Raw genomic sequence first — 13,796 nt, 5'->3', positions numbered from 1 at the left:
GAGTAGAATATTTTTCGCAAAATCTAAACAAGCGAGTAACCGACAATATAGTCCCATAAAGTGTTTCTCCATCTCAGTTGGTGATCACTTGTGGCCGGGTATGGTAATTGTCTTTATTGCGGTATTCTTTCATTATTTATTTATATATAATTTTATTCCCATAAAGTCTCCTAGCACACTAACTCAAGACAGACCTTCCTATATTTACTGGGCTATGTTTGTTTCGATGTAAAATGTTTTCTTAAGTCTAAATGTCTCGTCTTAATGGACGCTCACAATCGCAGATATGTACACCCACACAAATGCAAAAATATTTTTTGTTTTCTGTTTATATTTTTTCTGATGCATAGTAAATTCATAACCAGACAATATGTAGAATCGTAGATCTTCTCTTAGAGATGTAGATTACTGGAATCACTTAATAGGCTTTGCTGCCAACCTGCCATCACTGCTAAACTCTACCGATTATGGTCCATATCAATCGTACAGGTCTAATGGTGTATATATTGCATCATGTACGTTGATGTTGTTAAATGCATCAAAACAAAATCTTAATTATAAAATGAATTTCTCTCCATTTAAAGTGAAATAGAGAGGATCACATTCCTGTGAAATAATTATGTCTTTGGTTTTCTTTGGGCAGAAAAATGTTAAAAATCCTATTTTTAGCATAAAATTATCTAACAATACTTACGTGATAATCTCAACCAACTTTTAGATCAATTCTTATTAAAAAATGATAATCAAGAGGTTGTTGGAATCGTTACGTCAACATTTTGAAATAAAAAATGAGGTATATAACATTTTGCAACATAAAAACTTCTTTTAGGATTTAAACTAGGGTAGGGGAGGAGATAATGCAGTTGTAATTTATTTCTTAATTTGCATGGACGGGTGCTAAACATAACATTACATTAGAAATGGGAGCTGTCAAAGATCTCTCCTCTATGTGTGTATGTGTCTTACCTTGTACATCGTAACAAACTTGTATATTTACATGGAGTGAGGTAAAAAGTGCATAGATCAAAAGATGAGAGCATCCTCTTACATGTATGATAGAATCTACGGAGGCTTCATATGCCGCCAACCATGGTGTATATATGGAATAATAAACAAATTGGAAGCACAAGGCACCAATCTTCCTTGTGCCCTGCCGCTGTCAGAAACATTTTGCCACCAAACAATTGATTTCAGATGATGGCCAAGGGTGTTGTGTTGGTGGGTATGGTTCCTCCCTCGACATAAACATTCTCTCCTTTTGAGTTAATCTACTTGTAGATCCATTCATCTGCTCGGCCTCCAGACTCATCCATGTCTATAAAAATGCTTACTGCCTGCAGCAAATGACAATGTAGACAAATTAAATGAGTAATCAACAAAATCTTGGACAATTTCATATCAAGCATGTTAGAGTATATAATAAGGATAGAAATCCATATCATAAATGAGAATTAGTTATCCTAAATGAAGGGATTCGATTAGGATTAGATTAGATTTGTATAAATTCAAATCATTTGTAAGCTCTATAAATAGGGCCATGTATACAATCATAATCAATCAATAAGAGTACAATGTAGTCCTATAGGGCTTTACCCTAATGGTGGACGTAGGCGTTTTAACACCGAATCCGTAAAATCCTTGTCCCCCTTTTCCTCTTTCATTTCCCTAATCAAATCCCTTTATTTAGGGTAATCCAATCTCATTTTACTCCTAATCAAATCCCTTCATTTAGGGTAATCTAATCCTCATTTATGGTAAGGATTATATTCTAACAAAGCAAGTGACTCTTTTCCGCCTCCCATTAAGCTCTGTCCAATTTCATATATTCTGTAGGATAAAACTCATATGTTTTTAGTGGGAGCTACAGCACACATTCTTTTTGAGTGTACCTTTCTCCTATACTGAAAATGCCTAAAATATATACCAATCTACTAGTTCATAGCTTGGTCTAAATAAATATAGAGGTGCGTTTGAAGCAGGGAGTATGGGGTGTGAGGCCTAAATAAATGCAGTGATGATATGGTGAAGAAAAGCATCAGTCTTATCTCTTGCTTTCTCTACACAACTTGCTAGCTTCTAATTTAGGACTTTTGAGGCTAAATTTTGAGAAAAACACTTCAGTAGACTAATTTGCCTAAACCAAGCATTGAGGCTTTAAATGAACAATGAATATATAGAAATGAATGGACCATATTTTTACCTTTCCAATCCGAGGCCGCTCTTTCAACTTAGCTAGGCTGTTTCGAATATGTGAGACAGCTCCCCAGCATCTCAATGTGTTTGCCACATCATCAAGCCTCAGTAGATACTCTTCTTCAGTCAGCGGAAACGATCTCTAAAAGAACAAGGTAATTGAAACTTGCCCAAGGAGGAATAAATAACCTCTAAACATTCAAGCAGTTGTGCTATGGATCATATGGTTGGTGCCAATAACTTGATTAACTATGTTAACTTGAATTATTGAAACTCACAACTTTCAAACTAAAGTCAGAGATTTGGACTTGTATGTGTAAGGATGACCCATAGAATGGCAACAAAAATGGGCTGACTGGGAAGAAACAGTAATATGCAACTGTATTAGAAACTCATCAACAAAAAGGAAATCTAGAGAAAATTACAATTGACTCTCTCTATAGGCATCCTTTTTAGCAGCTTCCCTTCCACATATGAGTAGTTAAAAAAAAAAAAAAAAAAAAAAGGATGACAATTCCTTTACCGATTTGGCTATCATTTCATTGACAACCCAATTGCAGAGACACACTACTAACAGTAATGATGTGGCTTCTACTTTCTTTTTCCTTCTTTTTTTCTTTTTCTTTTTCTTTTTTTGGTATCTTCTTTGCTGAGCTCCAGTAAGATGGTTGAACATCATTTTATTGGAGGTTCATGTTCATATTTATATGCAGTATGCAAGTTTAAGATAAACATCCATACTCTTCTTGAATTTAATTCAGCTGAAAACATCTCTTCCAAATTGGTCAAAAAATAAGCATAAGAAATCTGAATCGCCTATGAAACAAGTTTAAATATCATTTTATTGGAGGTTCATGTTCATATTTATATGCAGTATGCAAGTTTAAGATAAACATACATACTCTTCTTGAATTTAATTCAACTGAAACCACCTCTTCCAAATTGGTCAAAAAATAAATATAAGAAATCTGAATCGCCTATGAAACAAGTTTTGTGAAGCTCGTCTTTCTCCAAAAATCTGATGTTCTATGCATTTCTGAAACTTGAATTAAGTGATAATGATGTTACTCTAGTTCATTTAATAAGCATAGATTTTGTAGCACAAGAATTTGCATACCTGCTCCGCGTACTTCCACATCACATTCAAAGCAAGAAAGCTTTTTCCCATGAACTCCTAGAGAAGGTCAAGCAAAAGTAACATGTGAAATGCCAAAAAAAAAGGTTGAAAATAATCATCTAGGGGTAATAGGAACATAGAACAGCAAGACTATTTTTTCAAGCGGGAAAGTTACAGTATCATGGCCAACATATGTCAAAAAATCCCCAAAAGATTATAAATGTACAATTTCAATACAGATCTTATGATGAATATTCACAGATCTTAGGGTGGTTATCTACAAATAAGAACATGGTACCAAATCAAAGAAACTCAAAAGTTAAAGAGCCAAGGTAACGATATAAGTTCATTTAATGCAATCATCTTGCAAACATTGGTAAAAAAATAAAAATAAAATAATAAAAAAGGAATAATAAAGACAGTTAGGGCATTTCAATGCCCATGCAACCGAACAAGTTTTAAAGAAGAAACTTAAATACTCTTCTTCTCACACTAGATGAAGTTTGCAAATGACTATTCTATTTTAATTATAAGTAATCGCAAATTTATTAAAAAGTGCAAAAGGTGCAACCCAAATACACGAGAAGTATACAAGAGACTAGAAGAAGAAAAACAAGAAAGCTAGAAATTTTATTTTAATAAAACGATAAACATAACAGTGCCAAGATCAAGTGGGAGGTGAGAGCACAGATAATACATTTATCCACCTAAGGGCATTTTAATATATATATTGGTAGCATAAGATAGAAATCACAATTGTCACCAAGTTGATGACCAAAAAGAAAGAATAAGCTATCCAATTGCTAACCTGACATTTGCAGTAATAATTATGATGAAAAGACATTAGAATATCAGGTCCACAAAGAAAAAAAAATTATGTCAAGCAAAATGGATTACATATTCCCAATAATTCCAACCTGTTTCTCAATAAATTACGTTAAAAAAAAAAAAAAAAAAAAAAAAAAAAAAAAAAAAAAAACCGAAGTATATACTATAGCTATGCTTGTAGTGCAACAAACATACCTTCTTTATCAGTTGAACATCATAAGACCTCCCATACTTGTTCCTAATAAGGATTGCAAGGTCTATCCCACTAAAGGTCGAATCATCTGTTCCAACTATTCTTTCAAGATTCTCCCGAAGTATTTCACTGTTCACCTGAAAAATGTAAACAAAAAGAATGTTTAGTTAGAAATATTTGATTCTTCCATTTATAACTATGCATAGGTTTGAAAAACGACAAATAAAGCTTTACCACAGATATTAGGGAATGTGATGTTGACTATATTAGCAAGCAAGACAAGAATGGATTAGGAGCCTCTCCATTTTCTTTGAAATGTACAAAGGCCAATTCATGGTTATGATCTAAGGTGTACCTACAGCCATGTCATTTGGAATCTCATCCCATCGAAGATATTGTTTGAAGGGAGGGTAACTAATGATAAGATCTTAAATAACGTAGAGCTTTGTATGCCTTGAGATTGTGAAATTTTAATCTTCACTATGAATTAATCTCTGTTAATTTCAAAAGAAAATGGAGAGATTCCTTATCCAACAAGAATTTACTTATACCAAAAATAATCTTATAGATGCTATATTTCATTTAGGCCATCTGTGTGCAGCTAGTTAGAGCCAAGTGGCTAAAAAGAAATGTAGTTGACGAAGAAACTAAATGTTTAAAAGAAAACAAAATTACAGTTCATCTAGAAAATACATCAAGAAGGGCACAATTAGTTTTCCAATCCCGCAATTATTAAACAAAACCTGAAGCTAGTTCATCAATCAGTGCACTCAAATGCTTGCCCACTCCAAAGTTGGATGTAGCATTTTACTGTTTGATGATCTAACTCCTTGTTAAAGTGCTAATACTTGCAACCAGTACCTGGACGATGAAGAAAAGATAAAGCAGCCAGTTAACAGAGAGCCGAAATAGCAGAGGACTGTTGATGCCAAACACATTTTTCAAAAAATAAATAATTAATAAAGGCTTCAAACAGTTAACATTATTGGTGTTTTTTAGAGTAAAAAAATAAAAATAAATAAACAAAAAAGAGAGAGAGAAACTATGAAGCCTCATCGCACATTTAATTGTTAATCTATTCATACAGTAATAGATTCTGACAACCACATTGTGATGAACCCAGAATCTGAAACGCAATTGAAAAACCAGAGTCTATCCATGGTTTTTATTTATTGTCATTTTCAAAGCATGAATTATACAGAAAAGGGGGAAAGGAAAAGAAAAGACAATGTGAACATACTCCTCCAGTTTCGCCTTTTGTAGATTCTTCTTCATTATTCCCATCTTTTGAGTTATCTGGATCCATGCCATCATCCACCATACTGGAGAAGGCAGGCCTGAATTTCCTAACACCTTGATAATATCTACGAGCAAGGCATTGGCCTTGGGTAAAAACTAGTTTTTCCAATCCTCTTGAAGGAGGATATGGACCAGAATATCCTGGACATGGAGTTTTACTAAATCTTCCTTTGATAAGATGTTCCTGAAATCCTAGCGAGCAATTACAATGGTGGCTTGATACAGTGTTCATCATATCCTGAAAATCATAAAATCATTCTAAACTTTTGTGAGAATCTTCTGAGAGAAAGCCATAAGTATATCTAACAGCGCATATAATTAGACACATAAATTATAATAACATAAGATAAACCCAAAGCTGAAACCTTACGATATAAGTTCCTGCCATAGCTAAAAAAAATAAAAATTTACAATGCAAGATTTTCATTCTTTTGAACTTGAAATAACCAGACTGCTGACAAAATTAAAATTTGCAACACAAGATTTTCATTGTTTTGGACTTAAAATAAGCAAACTGCCCCACCCACGTGAGTTTTATACAACCACTTCATCAACTTTACTAGAGTTTTCTTTGTTTTTTTTTTTGCCAAGAACCCAAGATAACAAAAAAATTAAGTTGGGAAGGTGATTAAGCTATCTCATGATTCTCATCCTCCTAGTTTGTCAGATCGCAGATGCTAGTATAGTGCACTTTGTACATCCTTTCTGCCAAACAGCTAGAACCAATCTTGAAATTAGAGTCTTATTAAATCACCATTTATCCCCAAAGCTTAAAATAATAAAAAATAATTTATTTAATAATTTAATTAATAGTTTAACATTTTTTTCACTTGCAAGCTCAATCTCTCTTTTAATAAGCGAAGACCGACACAAAATATTTAATTGAAATAACCGTGAACACAACGGGAACAAAATTCAAATTCAAGATTTTTACTCTAATACCATCTTAAACCGCTGCTTTTATTTCAAAAGTTTAAGCCAATAAAAAATAGCTAATTTTAGTCATCTAATTAATAGTCATCTTCAAGAGGGAAAACCCCCTTTAGCTCAAAGACTGATAAGACAAATTAAACAAGAGGGTTGGCAAGCATGATGTGTATTGTGTAACGTGTAAGCTGTGCAGTGAAAATAATATAGTTATGATTAAATGCCAAAAAGTATGTGATAATTGCTCAGACTTACCCATTTATCTGGGGCATCTTGAGGTTGATTAACCGAAATTTTCATGATAGATCATGGATTAAGTAGTTTCAAACTTCAGAAAACTTATCACTGATCTATCTGTAATAATGTAATCGTTGATACAGACAATCTTAGCTGATGTTAATGTAAATGAAGGACAATTGAGAGAGAGAAGAGAGAGAAGAGAGAGAACCTGGTGGTGTGGCGAGGCAGAGCGAAATGAGAAGCGGGGGGTGCTGGTTTTGGATAGAATAGGAGGGGAGGGAGAAACCATCGGCCATCAATTAGAGTAGCGATTCGTAATTTATATGCGGAAGCAGACAATAATAACTAGGACCCCCTTCGTTTTGGCGTTACTTTCTGCTCAATGCAAGCCTTACATGCACACGATGCTTGGTTTTGACTCTTTGTGATGGGGACGTAAGGCTACTCCAAACCTTGAGGTGTACACTCAGGCTATTTATTTTAAATTTTGGGAGAAACTTTACTAAGGACCCCCAAACTTCCACTCGTTTTAAAATACCCTCATGAACTTCAAAATCTCTCAATTTAGTCCCCTAAACTTTTGATTGCTTTCAATTTGGACCCCTCCGTTAGATTTTAAACGTCACATGACGTTTATACCCCTGGCTTTTGTATAAAATTCCAACTTCTAATTTAAAAAAAAAAAAACAAAAATCAGGGATATTTTGGTCTTTTTTTGAATTTTTAACGGCTAAAATTAACGGAAGTGTCCAAATTGAGAGCAATTGAAAGTTCAGGGGACTAAATTGAGAGATTTTGAAGTTCAGGGGAGTATTTCAAAACGGGTGAAAGTTTGGGGTCCTTAGTGAAGTTTCCCCTAAATTTTAATAGTAAAAATTTTTGTTTACTTTTTTTAAAAAATATATTAAAAAAGGCAAGCGGAAACACCAACCAATTTTTTTAACTGGGCGTGATCATAATGGACCTGGATCCTCTAGCTAGTCCCTTATTTTATAAGGATAGAATGGTCATTTCACTTTTTTTAGACCATTCTATCCTGGTAGAAAGAAGGACCGACTCCTCTCCATTTCATTTAAAATTGAGATAATCATTCTCCGATTATAATAAGGTCTACCCACAGGAAACTGCACAAAAATAGCTTAAATGATGAGAATCACATGCGACCTTTAAAGTCCAACTAAGTCATAACATGACGCAACTTTTTCGAGACATCAATAAAACTCAAGACAGCTAATATTAATAAAATTGAAAGTTCGTATCTCACACCCAACTATATGACCAACCATATAATGACGTAATGAATTAAATTTCCAATTGAAAATAGAATGAATCTTTACCGATCTATTTTTGAATTGGCCACTAATGAGTCACGTTCTTTTGCCTTCTTCAAATTACTTGGAACTAATGAGTCACGTTCTTTTGCCTTCTTCAAATTACTTGGAAAAACAAAGGCTTACTTTTTTTTTTTCTTTTATTACTCCTATGCAGTTCACTTTTAACCCTTTTATAAAAAAATTAGTGACCTTCAAGTAAACCTTTTGATAGTAAAACTAAAGAAATAGGGGATTTAATTGTACTGTTGTTAGTTGTTCATGGAGGTTTTAGACTAATGTTTTATTCAAATATTCAAATGAAAATGATCAAAAAGTAGAAAATAAGAGATCTCCCTTAAGATCTCATGTAATTTGTATGTAATACACATTTGTTAATCTAATCTATTTTTCAAGATAGGCAAAAAATAAAAATAAAAATAAAAATTGAAAATTAAATGCAATAAAAATAAATAACACAGAAATGTAGTGTGCTGAAACCGAAAGGAAATGAATGGAATTGCAACTTTCCCTATCATAATTGCATTGCAAGAGGGATTCTCCATCAGCATTGTAGAGCAAATGGAATTCAGAAATAGGCAAACATTTTTGGTCGTGTGCTGCTATTGGACAATACAAAAACCATAACAGACACAATACAAAAACCATAGCAGACATTCTGCTGCATCAGAACCATTGTTGAAAGAATCTTTAGTAGGGAAATGGATTTACATATGAAAGAAGATCCAGAACTTGTCTTACTAGTAAATCTCCGAAGAGATTTTGGCAAACACAAAAATGAAGTTAGGATAGAAGCTGTTCATCTAAGTCAAAGTTGCCAATCTATGGGGGCAATACCCATTTCCTCCAGAAGCTGGTTGGTGCGAGAAAAATGCCTGTCCACATCAAGAAAAATTGAGTACCATAACACACTTCTTTCTTGCCCATGCAACAGATATAGATACCCTCTGGATAACTAGATAAAATTGTATTGCAAGAAGTGTTATACAGTTAAAAAGTGTGGATAAATTCAAGGTCATGCTTGCCAATAGTAGGAAATTTTGTATTATTAATTTGCATAATAGCCTTGGTGTTATGAATCCCCTCTTCAATTCGTCGGTCGACCACATAGTATAGTCCTTAAATTCTATCATAGGTGTAGTTCTTCTCTGAATCAGCATGTAAATGAAGTTTAGTTCTTATTGACACATGGCTTAACCTTCTTTCTTTCTTTTTGAAGAGTCTGGCATGCTATAAAAGTTAATAGGTTCTTTTGGACAATAATATCTAGGCTCTAAAAATAAATGTTCAAGGTGAGAATTGCCTTGAGTCCTTGACTACTATCTACAACCCTACTTAGTAATAATATTCACGAAACATTAAGAAGGTGCAGAATTGAGATTATTACTAAGACCTGGAAGAATACACTTGAAACTTTTTCTAGCCAAATCAAACAATCGCGAGATTATATACGGAGCTGTTGGTTTGACTTAAGTAACTTAATGTTATTTGCATTTTTTAGGACATTTGATGCCAAAACTTCTATATGGTTAATTCCAAAAATTACATTCCAGACAAATATGTTATACACTTATCACTTCAATCCAGACCGAAATAATATATAAAAGAATCTAGTAGACAAGGCATTCCTGCTATATTTCTGAAATTTAAAAAATGGAGAGAATTAATCGCATGCTTCATGGAATTAAACATACCTGCAGCCAAAAAAACCCCTGTGTGCAGACAAACCAGAAGGATGTGCTGCTTTGAGAATGTGATGCTTACTCTTATCAATCAACCTGTACATTTTTAATTAAAAGGTGCAGTAACAAAATCCACCCTGCCTCCCACCTCCCACCCCAAATCCTAGGAAACTAAACTCTCAAAAGACAGAACCCAAGTTCTTCTGAACTCATTTATCAAGAGAATGAAAACAGAATTTATCTTGGGTGATTGAATAATAAACAAATAATTCACATGTTTAGTTTGAAATTTCTCCATATGTACTCAAGCCCATCTATGTGTGTGGATGGGCACGAGTGTGAATGACAAGAGAGAGGGAGAGGGAGAGCAGTACTTTTTCTTTTGTTATGTCTTCTTCAGAAAATTCTATTTCATATGCAACTAGGCCTGCCAAATGGTAGTACCTGGATTTTTCTTGAGCAGAGTTCCCCCATAGGAGAAAAACGACTCCTTCCTTCTTTTGTGAAATTGTGTTAATAACAGCATCAGTAAATTGCTCCCATCCTTTCTTTGCATGAGAGTTAGCCTGATGATTCCTAACTGGATACAAAAACAGAAAGGCTGAAAAGAGAGAGAAGAAGAAAGACCCGCCCCCAAATATATATATTTGCAGCCCTAAAAGCAATATATTGAGTAACAAAGGTTTTGATCACAAAATTGTATTGCAAAAAATAAAAAATAAAAGAAAAATAGTCAAACTCATACTAGGATATATGTGAATTTTTCTGAACAACCTAATGTAGGACAAATCCCAAAAATTCAAATTAGATGGCCGTGGCAAACAGTGAAGAAATTTTGCCTAGCATTGTTTGCAAGTAACCAATTTTGCCAATTAAAATTATAAAAACATTTTTGCACAAAGATTTGCTTTCAATAAGTGCAGCACTACGACCAATTTCAATTGCATCTAATTAATGGAAATGAAAGCAAACACCAGGACACCAATTTTTCATAGGGTAACTGCTTTTGGAATATAAACATTATTATCAGTTACCATTTGTTGCATAGAGCTTTCGAAGAACTGCCTCAATCATGCTCCCAAACCATCATACAACTTAACATTATAACAATGTTCAGAGAGGAAACCTAGTAGATCTAACAATAATATGACAATAAAATTCATTAGGAGTTTAGAGAAATGAGGAGCCCTACCAGTGAGAACAGCATTGAGCAATAGAACACCCTAGAACACAGTAAAATAAATGTCAGACAATAACATATTAGAAAAGAGGCTACTGCAGAAATATATTTCAAATAATTCCACAAGCATAAAATCAGTTTTGCACATAGAAATAATATATATTGCTACTCATAATGAATTGGAGGAGCACATAACACATTCAGCACAAGGTCCCAACTGTCAAAAAACTTTCAATGGGCAGCCGAATAGGGCTAAAAAACGTACTTCATTTTAAGAACTTTTTCCTCAACTCCATTCCTAAAAAAGAAACTTTATTAGAATTGAGAAATGGGAAGCTCCCTTTTCCTGAGAATGTTGCGGTCCATACCTGTACAGTCCACTTCTGTAGATTCCCATGAGACGGGACTGAACAGCCAAGATCTTCGTGCAGTTCCTTAAAAATGTTAAGCAAACTAGAAGGGAGCTTCACTCCCTCAGGGACAGAGAAGGAAAGGCCCATAGCTTGGCCAGGTCCATGATAAGGGTCCTGTCCAAGAATAACAGCCTTGACAGCGTCGAAAGGTGTAGAGTTGAGAGCATTGAAGATCAAATGAGGAGGCGGGTATATGGGCACGCTTGTGCTAGAGCACATCTCGTTTTGGAGAAACTTGCAGAGGTTCAGAGCATAGGGCTTCTGAAGCTCTCCCGGAAGCGCTCTCAACCACGTCCCCTCCACCAACAGCTCCGACAATTTCACATGATCTCCTTCACCTTCACTTGTTGCCAAATCCACAGTTATCCCATCACTATTCGTCAGAATGCCAACAACAACAACAACCAGAAGAAGAAGAATAAGCAGAGCTTACCTTTGGCCTTGGAGACGTTTTGGGAGCAGATTTTGAGATTGAGTTTGGCTTTGGCGAGCGATCTGTTGAGTTCCATGCGGGCTTTTTGTTGGGCATTGTTGGGGGAGGTATCGTCTTCGGAGCTGAGGTGGGTGTGGGACTGAGACTCGGACTGGCAATGGGTTTTGATCGATTTACAAAGCGCTGAATCGGGTGATGAGGATGAGAGTTTGATGCGCTTGGCAGATGCTGCTGGTTTGAAGAAATCCATCAGGGTTCTGGAGGAACCAGAAGCCATCGTTTCTTTTCTTTTTTCGATTTAATTTACTTTCTCACCGAATTGGGCCAAAATAATGAGCATTATAGAAGATATATGCGTAGCGATGGTGGCGTTCCCAAGCCCAAGAAACTTTTGGGAGGGAAAAGTGGAAAACGAGAAGCGCGGTATGGAGGGAAATTCAGGATACAGAGGATCGAGTGGAGATTTTTCTTTTTTTGGAAGGGAAAATTACGGGTCGCCTCTCAGAGTTAACAGTTTTCAATTCAAACACTAAAGTTTTAATTTTTACAATTTACTTATTCAAAATTTTAAATTTTTACAATTTGACCAATTATATCAAAAACTTTTCATATTGCCCATCATTTTTATTTATTTAATTATTTTTTATAAAAAATTAAAAAATAAAATTCGAATGAACAAATTAAAACTTTGGTATTCGAATTAAAAAACATTATCAGCTTTAAACTATAATTTTCCCTTTTTGGAAAAATGCAAATAACAACAGGAAGGATACATATTATTTGAGCCCCTTTTAAAAACATGAAATCAATCTTTACAAATCATTCTTTCTTTTCATTTCCCAACATAAGTTAACGATTTTAAAAAAAAAAATTCACATAATTTTCTTGAATTCTTTTAAAACTTTTACAATTACTCTTCTAAGGTTGAAATCTTTTAATTTAATTTACTGAACTTTTAATTTTTTAAAATGTTACTAATTCATTAGATTTTTTTTTTCGTTAAATCTTAATTGAGGGACGTCAAAATTACCAAAATATCTTTTTTTTTTAAAAAAAAAAATATATAAATATTTAGGTGTTAGTTAGGTTTAATATAATTTACAAAAATACTCACGTCTAACTATTTGTGATTTTCTTAGGGTTAACAACATTTTTGCCCATGTGGTTTAATTCTTTTATTTTTACCCACTTAAGCTTCATTTTGTATTGCATATAGTACCTCGCTTATGACTAAAATTAGATATAGTATTTTTGTCCAATTTGATGAAAATCCACATCAATACCTTTAACAACTCAATATGTGTCCCTATTTTTTTTAAAAAAAATAATATTATTATTATTAAAAACATTTTTTGAAAATAGACAAAATGAAAGTGGTCAGCAACCCTCCACTCCTAATTTGCCTTAAGGGGTCCAGCCACCCCTAACGAGTTTGAGGGTGGTCGAATCACCCCCAACTTACAAAATGGGGTAACCAAAACCATTCCCAACAGCCTTGGGATAGCTTTGCCACCTTAGTTTGGCCTGAGGTGGCCAAAGATAACTCTCCAAATTTAATTTACAGGGTTTAAGCCCTTTAGGGGTGTCTCAACCACCCAATAGCCTTTATGGGTAGTTTAGCCACCCCTAAAAAACCTAAACTCTTTAAAAAAAAAAAAAAACAAGGTTAAGGGCAAGCGGGGTGGGTTAAGCCACTCTCGAGGCTGTTGAAGGTGGTTTCAATCACCTAGCCTCATTTTGCAAGTTGGAGGTGGTTTGAAGGGACATTGGGGTGGGTTATGGCTGTTAAGCCACCTCAAACCAGCCACCCTTTTTTCCAATTTCTTTTTTTAATATTTTTAATTTTTAAGGGCACCTGTCGAGCTTTTAAGAGTATTTATGTAGATTTTCGTCAATTTATGAATGGAAGTTAGATGAAGATACTCTCTCTTCTTTTAGTAATGAGTAAGACACCATACGT

At 34.2% G+C, this 13,796-nt stretch overlaps 2 protein-coding genes across 3 annotated transcripts; both read right to left on the bottom strand.

Annotated features, from left to right (window-relative positions):
* Nucleotides 1-850: 850 nt before the first annotated feature.
* LOC132179172 (uncharacterized) lies at nucleotides 851-7,114 on the bottom strand. Of its 2 annotated transcripts, XM_059591826.2 has the most exons (7): nucleotides 7,006-7,083; nucleotides 6,813-6,911; nucleotides 5,572-5,868; nucleotides 4,334-4,468; nucleotides 3,311-3,367; nucleotides 2,201-2,335; nucleotides 851-1,334 (listed from the first exon to the last, which is right to left on the bottom strand). In XM_059591826.2, the coding sequence occupies exons 2-7, from the start codon at nucleotides 6,855-6,857 to the stop codon at nucleotides 1,269-1,271; spliced, it is 735 nt and encodes a 244-aa protein (XP_059447809.1). In that variant the 5' UTR covers nucleotides 6,858-6,911; nucleotides 7,006-7,083; the 3' UTR covers nucleotides 851-1,268. The 2 variants fall into 2 exon arrangements, with proteins under 2 accessions (XP_059447809.1, XP_059447808.1); XM_059591825.2 differs by lacking the exon at nucleotides 6,813-6,911 and having other exon boundaries at nucleotides 7,006-7,114.
* A 1,508-nt stretch (nucleotides 7,115-8,622) lies between these two features.
* On the bottom strand, nucleotides 8,623-12,292 carry UNG (uracil dna glycosylase). The gene is made up of 6 exons (XM_059590137.2): nucleotides 11,837-12,292; nucleotides 11,359-11,741; nucleotides 11,003-11,033; nucleotides 10,255-10,390; nucleotides 9,823-9,906; nucleotides 8,623-9,003 (listed from the first exon to the last, which is right to left on the bottom strand). Exons 1-6 carry the CDS (start codon nucleotides 12,111-12,113, stop codon nucleotides 8,937-8,939), a joined length of 978 nt encoding a protein of 325 aa, XP_059446120.1. The 5' UTR covers nucleotides 12,114-12,292; the 3' UTR covers nucleotides 8,623-8,936.
* Between the last annotated feature and the right edge of the window lie 1,504 nt (nucleotides 12,293-13,796).

Source organism: Corylus avellana, chromosome 4, assembly GCF_965113065.1.
Source record: "Corylus avellana chromosome 4, dhCorAvel1.hap1.2, whole genome shotgun sequence".
NCBI lineage: Eukaryota > Viridiplantae > Streptophyta > Magnoliopsida > Fagales > Betulaceae > Corylus > Corylus avellana.
Note: the sequence above shows the minus strand (reverse complement) of the source record. Positions and strands in the feature narration are given on the sequence as shown.

Bases quoted from the DNA above. Each gene is read 5' to 3' on its own strand.
- LOC132179172 (XM_059591825.2), bottom strand. From the start codon at position 7,086: ATGGTTTCTCCCTCCCCTCCTATTCTATCCAAAACCAGCACCCCCCGC. The intron at 4,469-5,571 runs GTATGTTCACAT...TACATTTTTCAG, and splicing joins CAAAAGGCGAAACTGGAGGA to GTGAACAGTGAAATACTTCG. The intron at 3,368-4,333 runs GTATGTTTGTTG...GACCTTCTCTAG, and splicing joins ATGTTCAACTGATAAAGAAG to GAGTTCATGGGAAAAAGCTT.
- UNG (XM_059590137.2), bottom strand. From the start codon at position 12,113: ATGGCTTCTGGTTCCTCCAGAACCCTGATGGATTTCTTCAAACCAGCA. The intron at 10,391-11,002 runs GTAGGGCTCCTC...TTTTGTATCCAG, and splicing joins GCTCAATGCTGTTCTCACTG to TTAGGAATCATCAGGCTAAC. The intron at 9,004-9,822 runs GTATGTTTAATT...TGATGTGGACAG, and splicing joins AGGGGTTTTTTTGGCTGCAG to GCATTTTTCTCGCACCAACC.